Source organism: Taudactylus pleione, unplaced genomic scaffold (assembly GCF_031769625.1).
Source record: "Taudactylus pleione unplaced genomic scaffold, aTauple2 ptg000095l, whole genome shotgun sequence".
Taxonomy (NCBI): Eukaryota; Metazoa; Chordata; class Amphibia; order Anura; family Myobatrachidae; genus Taudactylus; species Taudactylus pleione.
Window position 1 is genome coordinate 5,552,310 of NW_028284497.1, and position 22,519 is coordinate 5,574,828.

At 46.8% G+C, this 22,519-nt stretch overlaps 1 protein-coding gene across 1 annotated transcript in view; it reads right to left on the bottom strand.

Annotated features, from left to right (window-relative positions):
• The window catches only part of LOC148526531 (protein kinase C delta type-like), a 39,498-nt gene that overhangs the window by 11,253 nt on the left and 5,726 nt on the right, over nucleotides 1–22,519 (bottom strand). Inside the window, exons 3-4 of the mRNA XM_088470165.1 lie at nucleotides 15,264–15,434; nucleotides 6,760–6,851 (exon numbers count right to left, since the gene is read on the bottom strand). Coding sequence (XP_088326291.1) covers nucleotides 6,760–6,851; nucleotides 15,264–15,434 — 263 coding nt within the window. The remainder of the gene's footprint in view (nucleotides 1–6,759; nucleotides 6,852–15,263; nucleotides 15,435–22,519) is intronic.

Here is a 22,519-nt window from a genome sequence, read left to right on the forward strand (position 1 = left end):
ATCTTGTCTGTATACTGAAAAACCAATGAGCAGGCCCCCACACATTAAGAGTACCGACCCAGGGACAATGGGTCCAGGTCATTAGGGGCCAGGAACATACTGTAAAATAATGGAAACTCTTGTAGAACTACAAGCATCAGTATGCACTATTGGTGTGCTACAGATGTTGCCCCCGTAACAAATAAAATAAAAAGTATTACCCTGCACTTAATTAAATAGCTGTGCCCCAATGATATAAAAGGAGCAGTGTGCTGTAATAAATGAAAAGTAGCACCACTGTAGTACATAAAATAAAAAAGAGATCCCCTATAATAATAAAAAAAATAAGTAGAGCAATGCATTAAATAAAATAGAGAGTAATGCCCCTATTACAAACAAAAATAAAGAGTAGTGCCACTGTAATTAACATAATAAAGAGTGGTGCCCCCGTCTCATGTCTGAGGGTTGGTTTGTGTAGGAACAGGCGTGGGAGGCCGAAGGGGAGATCAGAGATGTGTGAAGGAACTTGGGTGGCTTGAGCCAGGACTTCCTCATGTAATGATGTGAGGAGATAGAGATATGGCAGTGGATGATGGGCCCGAAGGCAAGGACAGGAATAGAGGCCCTCATTCAGAGGAGGTCGCAAGAAGCGATCGCTCTCTCTGAATGAGGGCGGCTGCTTGATTTTTAAAGTGCGGCCTCTTGGTCGCTAGCTAAGCTGTGGGTTACCACCCACAGCTTTAGTGACCGACCAGGTTCATGGTCGCGATGGTCAAGACCATCGCGGCCATTGGGGCTTGCGACGAGATCCTAAGGTTGGGTCTCGGCAACCGCAAGCCCCAGGGAGCTTCCTGCTCTAATCGAGCAGGAAACTCCCCAGTGACATCACTGCTGATGTCAGTGCGGCCGCCCACAAACGGCATGCGTTCCTAAAGGAACGCCTCCGTTTGGTCAGCCACCCCCCCCCGGCTCGCCGAACAAACGGGGCGAGCTGTCGATCAACATCGACAGCCGCCCTGTTTGTAGCGAGCCCCGGAGCGTGAGAATTTCTCTCTCGCTCCGGGGCTTGCGCGTGCGCAGAGCCAAAGCATCGACCCGTTGCGAGCGCTCAGCGCTAGCGACCGGGTTTGAATGAGGTCCAGAATGTCTTTATTAAACAGTAGATTGGGATGAGAACTGGAGGTGATAATACTGAATGAATGAGCAGAATAGGATTGGGACCGATGATGCTGGATTGAGATCTGAATCGATTTGAGACCCATGTTGATGATTTGAAGAACTTGATGGATTTGAATCTGATGTTGAAGAATTGATTAACTTGATTGGTTTGAGACCGATGTTGAAGAATTGAAGAACTTAATTAATATTAGTCCGATGTTGATGAATTGATTAACTTGATTGGTTGGGACCGATATTGATGAATTGAGGAACTTAATTTATAAGTCCGATGGTTGGAGGTATCGGCTGGAACTGATGGCTGTAAAAACAAGTCTCAGTGGTAAAAACCAGACTGGTGTGAAAGATGGTATGAGACTTGTTTATCAGATCTAGGAACTGGATATAACGGACTGGGGGCCTGATTCAGACCCGCTCGCGAGTGCTGAGCGCTCGCAAGTGGGTCGATGTTGCCCAAGTGCGCATGCGCACGATGGAGGCGGCTCCGTCATGCGCATGCGTGAAACCCAAATAACGACGGCCAAGTCGTCGTTACGGGTCTCGCACCAAAGGGGCCATGCTGTCGATGGTGATTGACGGCCCCTTTGGGAACGCCTGCCGTCTGGGGCCGCCCCCACTGACATCACTAGTGATGTCAGTGGGAGTGCTTATGATAGAGCCAAAAGCACTCCAGGGCTTGCGGCAGCGAGACCCTACTGCAAGTGTCTCATCGCAAGCCCGATGGTATCGCGACCATCATTTTGGCCACTCACTATAGCTGTGGGTGGTCACCCACAGCTATGCGAGCGGCCAGGAGGCCACTCCAAAAAGGAGGAGGGATGGCCCTGATTCAGAGCGAGCGATCTGTCAGAGCGTCCGGCTCTGAATCAGGGCTGGGACCATTCAGATACAGAGAATCTGGGAGCTCAGCAATGAGCTATAACTTCAGCAGGAAGCATTGTTGTACTGGCAACAGAGGCCAGTCAAGAAATGGAATTTATAGGGGAGGATCCCCAGGGATTGAATGTTGCGATCATCTGGTCTGGGAGCAGCACACTGAGTGGTGGAGGAGAGTCAGGTGACAGAGTCCAATATGGCTGCACCCATACTGTTGATCTGGAGGGAACTCTGGCATGCAGTTTGTATACCATTAAGCTGAGGAGACACGATGTTAGCAAGTGACTGTGGAGAGCCATCTCCATGCTCAGTGACAGGACACTCAGCAGACGGGGCAGGAGTAGACCTAAGCACCAGCTGGGAGTGATGTGCAGCATGAGCGGGCCTCAGCACTAGCCTGGACAAGCACCGGAGAGGTTGAAAGGTGGTTTTAAGGGGTCTATTTACTAAGGGGAGAAAAGAGGGAAAATCCCTGTAACATACTGCTTCTCAGTATGTACTAAAGGGATTTTCTTTGCTTGCAGCCTGCCAGCGCTAAGTGCAGGCTGCAATATTGCAGTGCACCTGGGGTACTTAGTGCTGCCATAAACACCTATGGCAGCGCTAAGTGTCCCAGGTATTACTAAGGGGAGATGTCACTTACGGTCAGGTGATTTCTTCAGCGCTGATATCGCCTCCTGCAGCTGCCGGTATCTGCTTCTCCTCACTGGAGAAGCAGGTCTTGAGCTGTGTCAGGTTGGCCATTTGTTAATAAAGTTTGTTGAAAAAAACAAAAAAACAACCTCTCTGCTCCCTGCTCATAGTTGCCAAGTCTGCTTATAACAAGCGGAATTGGGCTTGTTTTTCCCCCCAGTTGCTTGTTTTTTTGGATGGTTGCTTGTTGCTTGTTTTTGGGCTTTTTTTTTTTGGTAGCTTGTATTTGGGCTTGATAGCCAGGTCCCACTACTAAGGTGAGCAAATGTTATATAGCTCCTTCACCAATCCATTTATGTTTAGCTGTCGGTCTGTATGTATATCTCTCTGTATAGTTATATAGATTTGGATTACTAGAATGACTCGTTTAAATGATCAATAGAAGTTACATTTTCCCATATGTCAGTTATTTTGTTTTGACGTGTTTGTTTAAATTACTCTTTTGTCCTGTACTTTACCACGCACAGAGGTCCTGAATCAACAGTGCACACTAGTTGCTTGGGAATCTGCGCAGGACCCATTCAGTGCATGTGCAGAACGGGTCCTGCTATATCGCACAGGCACCAGTATGCATTTGTCTGATAGGCAGAGGAGTTTGCGGGGCGGAAACGGCCTACGTTCCTGGAAATGGGGGCATGTTGCCTCTGTTTTCTGCATTCCCGGAAACGGGGGCATGACTTCCTGGCCTTGCATGATGACAGAACACGGCCAGCTTCAGCTACTGCAACCTGACCAAAGGTGTAACCATCGCGATCGATGCTAGATCCCTTGGTCACAGCCTGGGATCGCAGATGCAGCAAGGAGAGTCACCTTCTGCTGCATTTGCATTTTAGGAAGGACAGAATTACAAAGCTGCTTGTGTGCGGCTTTGCAATTCCGTCCTATGCCAAATCAGGCCCCGAGTGCCCTGCGCTTTACTTCGCACAATGGAGTTTATTCGTAGAGCAGGAAAAAGCCGTGTTTTACAAATATTTATATGTATTTTAATAAAATGAACAATTAACAATAACGTTTGTGGTTTCATTAAAATACCCCAACCCCCGTACCACCATATTACGTTGGACTTATGTTTTGGGCTTTATCGGATTGGGTTGGGCTTGTTTTTCACTCAAGAGTTGCTTGTTTCTCATTTCAGAGTTGACAACAGTGTTCCTGCTGCACGGAGACCTGGTGATGGTGAGTCCAGTGTCTCTTACTGTGCTGCTTACACCGCCGAGGGGGCGACTTAACGTTCACCCTCCACAGCTGGTCTATTTTTAGTAATACCTGCAGTAGCCAGTTCCTGCTTCACAGCGCTAGCAGGCGAAGCAGGAGCGGCAACAACTCCACATTAAGTGGACTGTTAGTAAATAGACCCCTTAGTGTCTGTAGCGTGACACCCCGTAATTAATAAACAGTAGTGCCCCCGTAATTAATAAAGAGTAGTGCCCCATGATAAATAAAGTTAATAGTAGTGTCTCTATGGGAAATAAAATAAATAGTAGAACCTTTAAGATCAGTTTTTCAGGTTCCCCCTTAGAGGGCAGGGCCCAATGCTGTGTAGGGTGGGCTCTTACAGAATATAAAGGGTAACACCCAATGCAATTTAGAAGTTTGAAAACCATCACAAATCTGGATGCAAATTGTTTCAAAACACAGAACAGTAAATACAACGGGTTGGATCTAAAAACCACATCTGATCTGTGGCGGTTTCCAATCCACATACAAAACTGCCCCTTAGTAAATGTCTGCCTTCATGTCACTGACCAATATATGTATAGAATAATCAGGGCCGCCATCAGGGGGGTACAGCTCAGTGGGGAGCCCGCAGAGTGCAGATAATCCCACCTGTGAAGTGAATATAAAGCAGTGTGCTGACAGGATCATCTGTGCTCTGCGGACCCCATGTCAGTGTCAGTCACTGTATTACTACCGGTGGATACAGACCCCCTTCGCATAGGAGTGCAGAGCAGAGGCTTCAGCAGCACTGCAGCTTACTGCCAGTGTCTCTGCCTGACCTGGACTTCATCTTCGCTGCAGGCAATGTGTGTGAAGCCCCTGTCCCCGCCCCCTTCCCGAGTCACCACCCCTTCCCGAGTTCCAGCCCCTCCTCTCATGCATGCAAAGTTTGAGGTGCCATCTCCCTGCCGATTTCCAGAGGCCCCACACTCTCTCCACGAGTCTCCGCCCCCTGCTGCTTTGCCAGGCCTGTTCTCCTAACCTGCATTGATGCATTTCTGCAAACAAAGGTATGTATCTGGGGGGACTCTGTACTTATTCATATTTGGGTGAGGTATATACTTATATTACCTATGGGGTGAGGTGGCTCGAGGGATGTAATTTATCGTGATCAGTGTAAACATATTATCTGGGGGGGGGGGGGGCAAGTGATGTGGGTTGGGTGGGGTATAGTAATGTATCAAAGAGTGAGAGATGTAATGTATCTGGGGGGTGAATACTTATATTTTTTGGTAGTGAAGGTAGATTGGGGGGCGTAGTAATGCATACTAATATTACTGGTGGTGAGGTGGGTTGGGGGGGTAGTATTGTATTCTGGGAGTTGTGTAGTAATATTTTGTGTGGTTGTGTAGTAGTATTTTGTGCGGTGGGGTATTTTAATATTATGGGTTGTACACTATATTCTTTTGTGATGTATTGACGTCATATGGTAATGGTGTGTGTGTGTGTGTGTATATATATATATGTTTACAAATTAAGTCCGGCACTCAATGAACAGATTTCTTATGCCAGGGTGCCCGAGCCATCCAGGTATTCCATGGAAACACGATCAGCAAATATAAGGGACGGTACTCCTGGACTTCTTAAAGATATCAACATGATGTTTATATTCAAATATTATTCATCCATCATCAATGTTTTGGTGTTAGTGAACACCTTTTTCAAGATGCAAAAAAGACAATAATTCAAAGCAACATTCCACCTACATTATCCCTCCCCCTAACAACCCCACTACTCACCGTCGGGATGCTGCAGCCAGGATTTAACATCAATATGAATATGAATGTATGTGAATATATATATATATATATATATATATATATATATGTATGTATCAATATGAATATATGTATGTGTGTTATGTAAAAATATATATATTTTATTAGAGGACCAGCATCGCTCACAGGTACTTTCATGCAAGAATTCAAAAGACAAACAGTGTTTGTGCCCAAAGTTCAGTCCATCTGGACTTTTAGCAAGAATTTTCTTAATAAAACTCCGTACTGAAACGGTGGGCACGGACACTGTTTGTCATTTTAAGTCTTACATGATGGTACCCCTGAGTGTTGCCGTTTCTCCAGTACTGTACTGATATCTTGTATATCCAGGAGGGCACATCCTGGTAATCTTTCTATATAGGTAACCCCTCCCCTTGCAAATCCAACATTTTCCCCTGCAATCCCGCTGCCCACCCACTTCACCGCCTGCCCACATCCCTGCCATTCAATCCACGCCCCCAAAAAAGAGGCGCATGGGGGTTAGGTCTCGGAGCAACAAGAACAATGTAAGGGTGGGGGCTGCCTGGGTCTGTAGATCCAGAAGGGAGGCAGGCTGTAGATCCAAAAAGGGGTCTGGCTGTAGATCCAGAAGGGGGGCTGGCTGTGGAGACACAGAAGAGGAGCTGGCTGGGGAGACAGAAGGGGGCTCGCTAGAACTGGAGACACACTGCATGGCTGGAGTTGTAGAAACACAGGGTGCCCTGCCTATTCTATCAGTCCCGGGCCCCACAGTTTCTGGTGGCAGCCCTGAGAATACTCAGCTGTGACCAGTGATGTGTTTCCCCACTTTGATGAAAGCAGCTGCTCAATTCTGTTACAACTAATGTTTGTCACTGCTAATAGTATTGATATCCCAATTCTAAGCTACAGTATAAGACACATATAATCCATCCATGCCTTTACATACTGTGTTATCTATTTCTATACATCAGGAGAACCCTTCCCACTGAATAAAACATGAATATTTATAATATATCATGTATCATTAAGTCCTTCCTCTAACCAGTGTCCCTAACAAGATATTCTCCTATATCCTCACCTTGCACTGGGGATGGTAAGGCGGCCTTTCCTCTGCAGGAGACGATGGAAATCTCCGCCACATGCATACTCCATTCCGAGTAGTAAATGCTCCTGTGTATGGTAGAAGCAATAGTATCATTATACATGTCAGAGAAGCCAGGAGGGAGAAAGTTGGGCCGTGGGGATTGGCATCTTTACACCGTAAATAAGTAAAGATAAATTATATATATTATTCATTTTTAAAAATGATCCTTTGCTTCTTTTCTCCTCATGGGAATATAATGGACAGTCATGGGGAGGACAAGGAGAGCAGAGAGAGGGCAGGGGGCAAAAGGGGTAAATAGAAGTATTACAGTTTATGGAATATGGTCCATAATGTTATTACAGCTGAGTTATTAATACATAACACCAGTTATATTTTTATTTTTATACCAAAATATTATACCAGGTAGTAAATTGTCCTGAATGCAGAGATTAATGGTAGACGAAATCTGTATAGGATTGAGGATAGATAAGATTGATGGTTTCTGCAAGGTGTTTTTGTGTATGACAGCCTGGTTGCCTGAGTGAATGGTTTGTGTCAGGTGGCCAGATCATCCTATAGGCAGAGGGATAGGAGGAGTTAAATGGAGGATATATAAGGAAGGGTTAGAGGGCAGCTCAGCCTCTTTTGCAGTGGAATTTCGGAAAGGCTGAGTATCACTTGCATATTTATTCCTATCCATTTACACCAACTGTCTCTATCACCATGTCTCGTCCTCGTCGCGATGCCCCCCCTCCCCGCAGGCTTGCTGAATTTGCTTGTCCCCTGCGCGCTGTGCCAGCCCGAATATCTCCCCCATCCTCCCCTTCCCAGATATTTATGTCTTCCCCGAGCGGCTCTGCCCCGCTTACCGTCGGCTCCCCAGCGGCTGCTGGGCCCGCTCCCTCATCTTCCTGCACGATTTGCCCAGGCGCGTCAGTATCTGGCCCGGCTGCATCCCCACCACGCCCCGGCGCCAGCTCTCCTTGCAGCATCACGGCCCCTGCTTCTCCGGCGCGTGACGCGCACGGACGTCCCCTTCCATGCACCCTCACTCCGGTCGGCAGCACGTCTCCTCTGGCGCCGCTGGGGTCCCCTACCATACCGGCTTTGTCCGCGGCTTCTGCGGGGGCTCTCGGCAGCGTCGCGGAAGTGCACGCGGCGTTCTCAGCTGGTCTGCCCCATGCAGTCAGCAAGGGTCACCTGACCTCAGCCCCGTCCTGGCCTTATGCGGGGTCCGGTGGGGGTATATACACCGCGGCTGTGACCTCCGCCGCTCTGCTTACCAGTGGCCCAGCCGGCCTGGCCCATGCGGCGGGCCCGGCGGCCATCTTGCCTCAGGCGGCCATTTTAGGTGCGGGGTCTCCCTATTTCCCCGGCACCTTTTCACATTTTTCGGGGGGTTCAGTGCAGCGGTTAAGCTCCCCAACTTTGCCCGCAACTCCATTCGCTGGAGTATCATTTGGGCACATGGTGCCGGTTTCGATTCAACCCCCATGGTACACCCCAGCTGGCAACCAGGCACCATCCTTTAATGTGCCACCTCCTCTTTCTGTGGCTGGCCCTTCTTGGGGTCAGACTTCTTGGAGCTCAGGCGTAGCTCCTCCGATTTTGTCATCTTCTGTTGCTGTTCCTCCTGCCCACTTTTATTCTCCCCATTTCGCGACCCCTCCTTCGGCATATCCTCCTGCTTTTCAGCATGCGCAGTTTCAGTACCCGTACCTGCCAGCTTGGCAAGTTTACCCACCTGCAGCGGGTGCGGCTCTGCCTTTGCCCCCAGTTTCCTCGTTCAGCTCACACTCCGGCCAAACTTCCTCTGTTTTTCCCCCGCCCAGTTTGTCGCCTCCTCCGCGGGCGCCAGCCATTCCGCCTCCTAAGCCGGTCACCCTGTCCCTTCCCACCCCGGGGGTTTCCGGGTCCGTTTCTGCGGTGGCTCACACGTCTTCCTTAGTTCCAGGCCTTGAAGTATCTGATGGTCCAAGTGGTGAGGCGTCCGCAGTTCTTTCATTGCCTGCTTCGGGACAGGAAGATTCGGCACCGGTATCTGAAGCTGTGGCGCCGTCAAGGGAGAAGTCTGCTGAAGCGGGTCCGCTTCCATCTGGTTCTGGTGAGTATGAAACTCCTTTGTCTTCTTCTGACTCTTCTTCTTCTTCATCCCACTCTTCTGGTTCCCCCGCTCGCCCCCGTAAAATTGCTAGACTGGTTGCGCGGCGGCTGGCGAAAAAGTCAGGCGGCGAGTCTAGGAGATCTGATGAGTCAGGGGCAAAAGCGCAGGAAGCAGGGGCAGATACAGTGCATTGCGCGAATACTGCGGTGCTACGAGGCTTGCGAAAAAGTGTAAAAGGCAAAATTCGCAAAGGGAAATTTGTAGACCTGTTTTCACTCACTGATGACATGAGGAAGGGCTTGGTGCAGGCTAAAAAATCGGGAGGCATAGGAGAAGATGCTTTTTGCAACTTTAATACGTGGTTGAAAGGCATGCTCATATTTGCGACATGTTATTTGGAGACCAGGGCGCAGGAGCACGTTAACATTCTCAGGTATCTATTTTTAGTGCTCGACATGTTCGTCAGGTCTCGTAACTTGGCATGGCGTGAATATGATTCACAATTTAGGAAAAAACATGACGGTTCTTTAGTTATTCCTTTCGGGGTTAAGGATGTTGAAGTCTGGTTAGAGGTCTCTCAACAGCGTCGGCCTCCGTTGGACGGTGCGCCTCCTCGGAAAAGCTATGCTGCCAACAGACAGGGGTCGGCAGGAGTGGGGAGAGGAAAATGCTTGCCTACAACGACTCCAAATGTACTAGGGGGTCGGGGTGTCGTTTTCGCCACTCCTGTCGTCTCTGCGGAGGTGAGCATCCGGCCAAGGACTGTCGACGTGGGGCAGGAGGTATTTCCCAGGACCGTGCTGAGGGCCCCAAGAGTGCTAGTTAAGGCTTGTTCTCCAGTCCGTTTAGATTCTCTTATTAGATGGTTACATTTATACCCATGTAGAGAGGATGCACTTTTTCTTTACAAAGGTTTTTCAGTAGGTTTTCGTTTACCCATTGACAGGCAGTTGATTGTTAGGGCATCCCAGAATTTGCGCTCTGCCAGGGATTTTCCAGGGGAATTGAGGGTTAAGGTGTGTGCGGAGGTTTTGCTGGGGAGGATGGAGGGTCCTTTTCCTTGTCCTCCCTTGCATAATCTCTGTATTTCTCCGGTTGGCGTAGTTCCTAAAAAAGTACCGGGCAAGTTTCGGTTGATTCAGCATCTTTCATACCCGCAGGGAGGTTCTGTTAATGATGCCATACCAGAGAATTGTCGTAGGGTCGTTTACCAATCATTTGACGATACCTTGAATTTAGTTCGTAGTTTTGGACATGGCGCTTTGTTGGCTAAATTAGATATAGAATCAGCTTTTCGTTTATTACCAATGCATCCTGAGGCCATGAGATTTCTGGGTTTTAGGTTAGATTCGGGCTATTTTGTAGATAAGTGTTTACCTATGGGCTGCGCGGTTTCCTGTGCCTATTTTGAGAAATTCAGCTCCTTTCTTCAGTGGTGTCTCCATGCCGGGACCGGACAAACGGGCATAGCACACTATTTAGATGATTTTCTCTTTATGGGTCCAGGAAGAAGTGACGTTTGTGCTGACCTCCTTTTTTCTGCGCAGTCCTTATTTAGAGTTTTAGGTGTTCCCGTTGCGAACGAGAAGACAGAGGGTCCGTCTGTTTGTTTATCTTATTTGGGAATTGAGATAGATACGATAGAGGGCTGTTGTAGACTTCCCATGGATAAGGTTGAGAAGCTGCGTGGTCTTATTGAGGTCTGCTTAGCAGAGGATTCAGTAAGGTTACGTAGAGTTCAGTCTCTCCTCGGCTCTTTAAATTTTGCTTGCCGTATTATTCCTGTGGGTAGGGTCTTTTGTAGAATATTGGAGAGGGCAACAGCTGGCGTGGTTCGGCCGCATCACTACATTCGCCTGTCCGCGGAGATAAAGGAGGATCTTCGCATGTGGAATAGATTTTTGATACACTTTAATGGTGAACGCATCTGGCCTTCGCCTCCATTAGCGAACAGTTCGTTGCAACTTTTTACGGATGCGGCCGGATCATCTGGTTTTGGGGCCTTTTTCAATGGGGAATGGTGCGCGGCTCCATGGCCGATAGCTTGGCGTGAAGAGGGTTTGACGGATAACTTGTTGCTGCTGGAACTTTTTCCAATTGTCGTATCAGTTGAACTTTGGTCCGTGCGACTGAGCAATTGTCATGTAGTATTTTGGTGCGACAATTTGGGTGTGGTTCATGCCATCAACAATCAGCGTTCGTCTTCGCATTTTGTTTTACGTTTGCTCAGACATTTAGTTTTGCGCTGCTTGGAGTTTAATATTAGATTCAGGGCAAAGCATGTGCCAGGGGTGTGTAATGACATTGCAGACGCGCTGTCCCGATTTCAATTTGATCGCTTCCGGGCGCTGGTGCCGTCGGCTTCTAACGTTGGTTTGGTCTGCCCCTCGTTTGTGTGGCAGATTATCAGGCCGGCTTAGAAGGTTTGGCGTTAAAGTCGCTTGCTCCATCGACTTTCCGGGCTTACTCAGCCGCTTGGCGGGATTGGTGCACGCATTGTGCTCTCCCAGACGTGGAGGGTAAGTCTCCGGAACAGTTGATTTCATCTTTTGTTTGGTTTCGTTATCAGCAGGGCAGATCTAGAGCGTTTATAGGTTCCGCGCTTGCTGGTATCTCCTTTTTCTGCAAATTAAAAGGTTTGCATGACCCCACCAAGGCTTTCGTGTTAGTGAAGGCTTTGAGGGGTTGGGCTAAGGGGTCGCCAGCTCGTTCAGACTCTCGCCGGCCAGTCGATTTGCAGCTTTTGTCCGGCTTGTTGACTTCAATGGGAAGGATAGCGGTTGATTTGTATGAAACTTTTCTTTTTAGGCTTGCTTTTGCGGTAGCATTTTTTGGGGCGTTTCGGGTTAGCGAGGTAGTGTCTACCAATAAAACTTCCACAGTTTCTGGTCTTTTGTTAAAAGACATTGTTTTTCGTGACTCAGCGATACTTTGCAAGCTGCGTTTCTCCAAAACAGATCAAACAGGCAGGGGGAAATGGGTTACTCTGCATAAGAATAGGGATTTAGACATCTGTCCAGTTCAGTTAGCTGCCAGGTTTATGGGGTTACGTCCTAGTGGGGGTGCGCAGTGGCTAATTCATGCGGATGGCACTCCTCTGACCAAGTTTCAATTTGCAGCGGTTTTTAAGAAATGTTTGTTAGAATTGGGTTTGAATCCGTCAGAGTATGGCACGCATTCTTTTCGTATTGGCGCTGCTACTTGTGCGGCCCTCTCAGGGGCGTCTGTGCAGGACATTCAGAAGGTGGGGCGCTGGAAGTCAGCTGCATATAAAAAGTACGTGCGATGCGATAAGGTATAGGGGCGCACCCTGCGTTAACCCGAAAACGTTGCTTACCCGCCAATTGGTCAACGGTTAGCGTTGAGCAATTGGGGGTGTGAAGGGATTTTTAATTTTTCCTCCCGTTAGCCATGATTTGACCCATTTGGTTCACGGGCAGGTTTTTTGGTTTTTCTTCTTCACTCGGGTTCCTGTTTTCCCCAGTTCTGCATCCCTGCTAGTCAGTTGCTATGTGTTACTAAAGTTGTGTCCGTTTGGAATTGGGTTTGGTGCGGTTCTCACGGTTAGGTTCTCTCTTTTTCCACAGCATTGACGGAAGAAGAGGGGCAGGTGTGGCTTCTTGGTCACTCATATATTTTTTGGGCGGAAAAATATGTGTTGTCCCAAAAACAGGTTTTGTGGCCTCGCAGGTTTAGAGTGCGTTGGATTGGTGTAAGGGGCTTGCGTGTGGCATCTGTGTTGGCACTGATAGTTTCATCAGTGGCTAAGTGGGGAGTTCCGAATATATTGGTTTTACATGTTGGTGGCAATGATGTGGGCCAGTTGAAAGGTGTGGAGCTGATTGTCAGGATTCGTGAAGTGATGGACGAGATACGTTTGCAGTGGCCCAATATTCGGATTGTATGGTCTGAAATGATGCCTCGTTTGACATGGAGGGGAGTGCGCAAGTATGGTGCTTTGGAGAGAGCACGTAAGAAAGCGAATGTTGCAATTGCCAAGCATGTGGAAAAAATTGGAGGAATTTTGGTGAGTCATGGCTTTTTGGTTGGTGATATTGGGAAGTTCCTTCGTCATGATGGTGTGCATTTGAATGCTGTGGGGACCAGTTTGTTTGTGAAGGATTTATTCTCATTTTTGGTGTAGTTTTTGGGTGGCGGGCCAGTCTTTCCTTAGGGCCTGGCTTTGGCGGGAGTTCGCTGCAACTCAGTGGCTTTAGGTGGCGTAAGACAACTTTGTGGGGGCACTGTCCCTCATTGCCCCTGGCGAATTTGTCCTTCTCTTTGCGGGGGGACCCGGGTGCTGTTTTAGTGCGAAAGCACCTCGGATTGGCCCAGGAGGGAAGTGAGACTCTTGCATCGTTAGTACGTCTTGAAGGGGGGTCGTTTAGTCGTCCTCCGAGTATTGAGCAAGGTGAAAGCTAGAACTGAGTTGCAGCGTCTCTTGGCCACCCTGGTTAGGTTGATTGAATTTAATTTATAAATAAAAAGCTGTGACCTTTTTTAGCCAAGCTCTGGTGTCCGTGTCTTTATTTATTTGTAACTTAAGTTAAGTAAGCTAATCAGGTGTTAAAGTATTGTAAAGCAGTAAACCAATACAGATCTTATGGTAGACGAAATCTGTATAGGATTGAGGATAGATAAGATTGATGGTTTCTGCAAGGTGTTTTTGTGTATGACAGCCTGGTTGCCTGAGTGAATGGTTTGTGTCAGGTGGCCAGATCATCCTATAGGCAGAGGGATAGGAGGAGTTAAATGGAGGATATATAAGGAAGGGTTAGAGGGCAGCTCAGCCTCTTTTGCAGTGGAATTTCGGAACCCACCATCCCACCCACATTTAAGTTGTGTTCACTAATCTGCTTTTTTCCAATTTAGGTGAGGCACAGCATGGCGGGAGTTCGCTGCAACTCAGTGGCTTTAGGTGGCGTAAGACAACTTTGTGGGGGCACTGTCCCTCATTGCCCCTGGCGAATTTGTCCTTCTCTTTGCGGGGGGACCCGGGTGCTGTTTTAGTGCGAAAGCACCTCGGATTGGCCCAGGAGGGAAGTGAGACTCTTGCATCGTTAGTACGTCTTGAAGGGGGGTCGTTTAGTCGTCCTCCGAGTATTGAGCAAGGTGAAAGCTAGAACTGAGTTGCAGCGTCTCTTGGCCACCCTGGTTAGGTTGATTGAATTTAATTTATAAATAAAAAGCTGTGACCTTTTTTAGCCAAGCTCTGGTGTCCGTGTCTTTATTTATTTGTAACTTAAGTTAAGTAAGCTAATCAGGTGTTAAAGTATTGTAAAGCAGTAAACCAATACAGATCTTATAGTAATGTATGCATCTAAAACAAAAATAATGAATAATTACAGAAGAGCTGCACAACTGTATTATCACTAGAAGCTGTTATCTATAGCATTGATCCTCAATCCACGGAGCGCATGACACAAGTAATATGCAGGGGAATGTGTTACTGTATAGGTGGGAGGGATGGGGAAGAAATACTGTACTATAGGTGAGAGGGGAAATATGTTACTACAGAGATTAGAGGGGAATGTGATACAGCAGTGATGGTGTTATAATAATATATCAGTAACTATATGATAAAAGGAATTATGGACAGCTAGTTCTAAACAGCATTTCCAAGTTAGGATATCCCATCCTCATGACCTGCTATTCCCTCCCATTTACTAGTCCAGTGAATGTCGCCCCTTAGATAACCCCATTATTAAATGACCATCGTCTAAGATCTGTGCCAAATTTAAATCAGGTAAACAGCCCAGTTCCAACAGTGGAGGAGCAGATGGGGCAGTAGATATTACTGTAATAAATGCATACATGCCTACTCGCCCGGTTTTCATGGGAGGCTCCCGATTTTTTGGATAACCCCCCGCACACAGGTAAGGGCAGGCACTTCTCCCACATTCTGCCCACTTCTTAGTGAAGTGGGCAGAATGGGGAAAATTTCTGCGACGATCGCGGGTCCCCAAGTAGGGGGCGGGGCTTAATGATGTGATTCTCGAGAAATCTCATCATTTAGCCACATCCCCTTTTTAAATTTAAGCCAATCTCGGCAATTTGCTATGAGGGGGTGGGGCTTAATGATGCGACCCATCAGACCCCGCCCCCATCACAGCCCACCTGCCTCTACTCCCCAGGCTACTCCCGGGGAGGAGCAGCAGAAGGTAGGCAAGTATGAATAAATGTAAAACAGAAGGCAGCACCCAACATACACCCAGGTACAACAGTTAATTCTGTCTTCCTGTCTATCTTCAATAATCCCTTTATCACCAAGTGCTGTAGATACAGTATATGCAGTTTTGGAAATGTATTATAAATATGTGGTGCCAGCATATTCAATTGTGCTTTACATCTAGATGAGAAAGGAAAAAAAATAAAGAGGTGATCACAGCAGTACCTTGGTCTGCAGAGCAAAGTGTGCATGTGTGAGGAAGGCGCTCCCATGTGCAAGCTCTAACACCCTCCGTTCCACAAACGCAAGTTCTTTGCCCTCGTCCAGCAGATCCCTCTTCTTGATGACCTTGACAGCCAACAACTGGCTGCTACACGAGTCTGCTGCCAGCAGAACCTAGAGGAAATATCACAGTGTCACCATCATAACCAACACAGGAACATGAAGGCAAATGTATTGTTGTCCAGCAAGGATGATGTATTATTTATTTACTTATTTAAAATAAGAAGACAGAGCAATAAGAAGCTTTTGGTCTGCACAGTCACTTTCCCCCGCCCATAATGCAATTTAGCTAAGGCCGGGAGAGGGGGGGGGATGAGGCTCTGAGGGGACCTGGGACAGGTACTCTGTATATGTACTTCCCTCCACCCCCTCTCAGAGCCTCTGTCTGCTGGAGAAAATGTTTGCAGCCACTGATGGGAGGAGATGTACGAATGTAAAGCAGTCTGTGCTAAGTGTGCATTATACGCAGAATTGTAACTAGTTTTCCACTTTGCACATATAGGGCTCTATTTACTACAATCCGCATACTGAATGCAGAGTGTAGTGTGATATTACCGAGTGAATTCGCATTGCGAATTCAGGCAATATCACAGGGATTTACTACAAATCCCTTACAAGGACAGAGCTTGTGATAAAGCTCTGTCCCTGCAAATACCCTTCGGAGCCTTATCACGGCATTTTCGCAAAAAATACTGTGATTAAGTGCCCCCCGGCGCTAAGCCCCGCCCCCGCAATCACGGACCCCCCGCGACCCCCCTCCCCTCCCTGTGACCCCCCTCCCTTAATAGCACTTACCTGCATGCTCCGGGCCTCCGGTGATGTTCTCCATTCCTCCGGTCAGGTGATCTCCCATACTGCACTGGGGCCCGATCACCTGATGACCGGGCTGCAGTGCACTGTGGGAGACCAGCTGACCGGAGGGGAGTCATCACCGGAGGCCCAATCACCAGTCCCTGGAGTCAGGTAAGTAAATTTTTTTTTTACTATTTTTTTTTCTTTTTTTTACAGTAATCAGCTTGCGGTCTGTTTAGACCACACAGCTGATTACTGGGACCGACTCCCGGCTCTGCTCTCCCCGTTAGAGCAGGGCAAGAGGCCGGTAACCGGGGGAGACCCTGGATAACGCCACCTCCAGGTGGCGTTATTATCACAGGGCTTTCCCCGATATTTTTTTAAAATTTATTTTTAGTAACTTTGGTCGGATCACATTTCCCATTACAATTATGGGAAATGCGATCTGCTTTACTAAAAATAAGTGATACTTAGGGGTTGGAGTAGAATTTTATGAATTCTACTCCAATTGCCCTGTAATAACTATAGGTGATACTAAAATAATGTGAAAAGGGTGTGAAAGCACCCTTTTTCACATTATTTTAGTAAAAATAATGTTGATAAATAGAGCCCATAGAATTGAATTATCTATGACTTATTTTAACAAATGATTTGCTGCTTCTCTTATGATTGGCTGAGCATGGTAAGAGATCGTTCCTGCTTAGCTGCCTATTAACTTGCCCTACTCTCTGGAGCTTAAATAATTTTATGCAGTGACAGTCAGGTGCTCCTCGGTGCAGACCATTTTATTCCAAGGGGCAGATGCAAATAACCAGTGGTGTATCTATAATGGGTGCAGTGTGTGCGGGACACACATGCCCCCAGTTCCAGAGGGGCCCCGCACCACACACCCTCCACCCATATTATTTTAAACGTACCAGTCCGTGGTCCCGCAGCGGGTGTCAGAATACCGGAAAAGGGCCGCCACGGCCATTTTTCCAACGTACTGTGCATGCGCAGTAGACTCCGGGCACACTCTAGTGCCCAGAGTCTACTAATGCTCCGGTGGCTGGCCAGCCGCATCAGTTGGCTGTCAGCCACCGGGAAGAGAGGAGGGCCCCGCACGGGGAGTGCACATGGGCTCCCTCCTCTCTTAAGATGTCCCTGCAATTAGCCATGAGTTATGAAGTTTGTTTTCTTAGGTAAAGTACTCGGAGATATTCAATTACAGAAAAATTCCTATCACAGGCTGCCAGCTGCCGTGTGCTGCCTGTGGGGGACATTAATTAAAACTGAAGTGCTGCTGTTAGTGCTGTAGGGTAAGCAGAAAGGAAAGGGGTGTGTTCTGAGTACAGGGGGCGGGGCTAAATGGCCCATTGTACTGCCTCCTGCTGCTTGTCTGGCTGCTCTGGCATCATGGGGCAGAGGGCGGATCTGCTACAGTCCCACGTCCAACTCCCCAGTGATAATTAGAACAACCAGTACCTAACCTACAAGATAAGAGAGTTTAACTACTGTATAAGTATGTGTGTGTACGTGTCTCTATCTATGTGTGCACGTATGATGCTCTGTATATGTGACCTTGTATGTTTATCTGCATAGGAATGTGACCTGCTGCATGTGTGACTGTATATGCATACCCTCCAACATTTTATAGTAAGAACCCAGTACAGGGACGTGGCCACAGATAAAGGGGGCGTGGTCACATATAAAGGGGCGTGTCAATGGCGGCTGGAGACAGCTGGTGCTGGCTGCTTCCATACCCTGTCCAAATAAGATTGTATGTATGTATGTATATATATATAGATATATAGATAGATAGATAGATTCATGTTGAAATATATAATAAATATCTACATGAGTAGTTTAACTTGGGGTGTTTATAATTTATTTATATAGTGGGCGGACTACCTACCTCTTTAGGGGAACAAATACACTGTAAGATTCTTTTTACACAGCAACCGACGTGACGCAGCAGCCCTAGCTCAGCCTCACTGTCATTGTCTCGCGGGATGATGACTACATCATCTCGCAAGACTTTGACTGGAGTAGCTCCTCGGTGGCCCACTGTAAGAAGCAGTTGAGAGCTGACTGAGGGCCTGATTCAGAGCCGCTCGTAAGCGGCCGCTCGTTCGCTCCGAGCGATGTTTGCCCAACTGCACATGCGTACGGATCGTAATACGCATGTGCGAACCAGTCAGTGCGGCCGAAAATCGTTTGTTCGCTAAATAGCGAATGCCTGCTATTTTGAGTGACAAGATGAAGCGTATGTGGGTGGTAACAGGGGAAGGTGCTTGAAAACGGGGAGTGGAGATCAGAACGCAGGCATGCTTAAAGGTCAAAACGGGCATTTTAAGGGTGTGCATAATTAATACAGCAGCGTCATTGACCACGTCACTGGGTTATTTTATAGCCAGAACTGCTCGCAAGATTGTGGTAGCAAAAACCAACCACAAGAATAGCGAGCAGTTCATACGCTGTTCGATGTACTCGATTAATCTAATAAATAGCGGACATGATGTAGGATGAGAGCGGCCAGGGGGCGTATTTTTTAAGAAAACGACCGCAAGTTTTGTTCGCTCGTTCAGACATAGATGAACAGACCGCAAAGAGCGAACGGTTCATTTGAATAGCCACCCCTATTTTCTGGACGAACGACCGCAAATAGCGTCCGGCTCTGAATCAGGCCCTGAGAACACAGAGGACGGAGCCACCTGTCACTCAGTAGTGCTGCGGGAGTCTGTGTCCCTGCAGCGCTGCTATAGAATTCAGGAGATAATGGAGTATCACTCATCTGCTCTGCTTTGTGTGTCAGAGTGTACTCACCTGGTACAATCGGTACAGCCCATTTGCTGGTACAGACCATTACAAAATGGTACTGTACCAGCTAAATCGGTATAGTTGGAGGGTTTGGATATGTGATCTGCTGCATGAGTTTCTCTGTATATGTGAATCTCTGTATATGCATACATGTTACATACATTTTTCTTATGTGATGGAATTGATGTGAAAGACTCTTTGTATTTACCGCCTATTAGTAACTCCCTCTTAAGGTGCATACACATGACAATGACAATCAGCAATTTGCTCCCAAATGCCAGAAAATGGACAAAAACTGTTGTCTGAACAAATTGTTTAGATCAAACATTTAACAAACTTGTCTGACGACCATTTTCATCTGTTTTCTGACATTTAGGAGCAAATTGCTGATCATCAGTTACTCCCATACGTTACCAGATTTTCATTCCAACCAATCAACTAGTTGGATGGTTGGACAGAAAATCTTTACGTGTGTATGCAGCTTTACTATCTCTATATTACTTATTATATATATTATTATTATATTATTTATTGGGGGCGATTCAATTAAGCGCAATGTTGAATTCCCAGACCTATTCAATTTACCATGATGTTAAGTCCAAGTAGTACCCCATAATTTGGAGAATGCTGGTTACTGCACCTTAAGCTGGGTGTTTAGTCATGGCATTATCTGGCTAAAGAGCTGGTCACGAGGCTGATAGCACCGCTCTAAGCCAGAAAATAGCATTGCAGCCGTCACTTAGGCCGGATTTCTGTACGCAACTAAGGAGGGTAGGAGTAGAAATCCTGTACTTGGACTTAACAACACGGTGAATTGAATAGCTTTAGGAAATCCTTCCCGGGGCTATTTCAACATCGCGCTGAATTGAATCGCCCCCATTATGACTATGCTCTTAATTTTAGACTATATGGGTCCCCTCTTTTAAGTCTTCCGGGCCCCCAAACCCTTAATCCAGCTCGCCATGCTGCTCCCTCCCTACACCGCCAGTCCACCAAGGAGAACTCCATTCTACGGAGCATAATATAGATCACCACTGCTATAGCGCAGTGAAAAGCTACACAAGTCCCCCTGTACAGCATAAAGTCTTAGTGCCTCCTCTGTGCCTAAAGTGATAGAGCAGCCTGAGGTCTGTGAACTCGGTCCGGGCCTCCTCACGACCATGTCCAGAAGCAGTTGGAAAATGTGCCTCTGCAAAGATCCTTGTTAAGGACAGCACTGGATACTAAAATATATATGATCCATCTTGCCTCCCGCTCCTTCCAGCCCCCTTCCTTCCCAATCCATCTCCGCTGAATAGTAACCCCATTGCTGGCACCCGCAGAGTGGTCTTCCTCCATCTTCTCCGGCAAAGGTCTGTCCCGTTGCTCCCTGCAGTGGGAACTGTTGGTTTCTTCGACGCGCACCCTGGCTCCCACTATGCAGGTCAGAGACGGGACAGATATTGGCGGATTATATATATATATATATATATATATATGTGTGTGTATTTATAAATACACTACTGTTCAAAAGTTTGGGGTCACTCAGACAATTTCGTGTTTTACATGAAAACTGACTTTCATTTATCAAATGAGTTGCAAAATTAATAGAACATATAGTCAAGACATTGGCAAGGTTAGAAATAATGATTTTTATTTGAAATAATAATTTTGTCCTTCAAACTTTGCTTTCGACAACGAATGCTCCTTTTGCAGCAATTACAGCATTGCAGACCTTTGGCATTCTAGCTGTTAATTTGTTGAGGTAATCTAATGAAATTTCACCCCACGCTTCCTGAAGCACCTCCCACAAGTTGAATTGGCTTGATGGGCACTTCTTGCATACCATACGGTAAAGCTGCTCCCACAACAGCTCAATGGGGTTGAGATCTGGCGACTGTGCTGGCCACTCCATTACAGACAGAATACCAGCTGCCTGCTTCTTCTCTAAATAGCTCTTGCATAATTTGGAGGTGTGCTTTGGGACATTGTCCTGTTGGAGGAGGATATTGGCTCCAATCAAGCACTGTCCACAGGGTATGGCATGGCGTTGCAAAATGGAGTGATAACCTTCCTTATTAAAAATCCCTTTTACCTTGTACAAAACTCCCACTTTACCAGCACCAAAGCAGCCCCAGACCATCACATTACCTCCACCATGCTTGACAGATGGCGTCAGGCACTCTTCCAGCATCTTTTCACTTGTTCTGCGTCTTACAAATGTTCTTCTGCGTGATCTAAATACCTTAAACTTCGATTCATCTGTTCATAACACTTTTTTCCAATCTTCCTCTGTCCAAGGTCTCTTTTGCCCATATTAATCTTTTCTTTTTATTGGCCAGTCTCAGATATGGCTTTTTCTTTGCCAATCTGCCTAGAAGGCCAGCATCCCGGAGTCACCTCTTCACTATAGACGTTGACACTGGCATTTTGCAGGTACCATTTAATGAAGCTGCCAGTTGAAGACTTGTGAGACGTCTATTTCTCAAACTAGAGACTCTAATGTACTTGTCTTCTTGCACAGTGGTGCACCGTGGCATCCCACTTCTCTTTCTACTCTGGTTAGAGCCTGTTTGTGTTGTTCTCTGAAGGCAGTAGTACACACCGCTGTAGGAAATGTTCAGTTTCTTGGCAATTTTTTGCATGGAATAGCCTTCATTTCTAAGAACAAGAATAGACTGTCGAGTTTCACATGAAAGTTCTCTTTTTCTGGACATTTGGAGAGTATAATCGAACCCACAAATGTGATGCTCCAGATACTCCACTAGCTCTAAGGAAGGCCAGTTTTATAGCTTCTCTAACGAGCAAACCCGTTTTCAGCTGTGCTAACATAATTGCACAAGAGTTTAAGGGTTTTCAAATCATCCATTAGTCTTCTAACGCGCTTAGCAAACACAATGTACCACTAGAACACTGGAGTGATGGTTGCTGGAAATGGGCCTCTAGATATTCCTTTAAAAACCAGATGTTTGCAGCTAGTATAGTCATTTACAACATTAACAATGTATAGAGTATATTTCTGATTAATTTAATGTTATCTCCATTGAAAAAAAACAGTGCTTTTCTTTCAAAAATAAGGAAAGTTCTAAGTGACCTCAAACTTTTGAACGGTATTGTATAAATACATATATATATATATATAATATGCGTTTGCACTCGACCATCTGTATCAGCATGCAGGGTGCTGTCACAAAGATCCACCATCACCATCCATGGTGGTCAATCATAACAATATAATTGTGGGCACTCTCCAAGAAACATCAACCTTGCTTTATAGTGAGTATTTTATTGGTGATACCACACACGATGAATCAGCGTTTGTTCTTTCGATACTGGCATACATTAAGTCACCAAAAAATAATGTCCAATCTTTAGTCATACCAATGGCTCCTGTACCATATACTGTATATACACATCCATTAACACACATAGGCCCTGATTCAGAGCCGGACGCTCTGACAGAGCGCTTGCTCTGAATCAGGGCCGGGCTATTTTGTTTTTTTTAGAACGGCCTCCTGGCTGCTCGCATAGCTGTGGGTGACCACCCACAGCTATAGCGAGCGGCCAGGAAGATGGTCGCGATGGTCAAGACCATCACGACCATCGGGCTTGCGATGAGACCCTTGTGG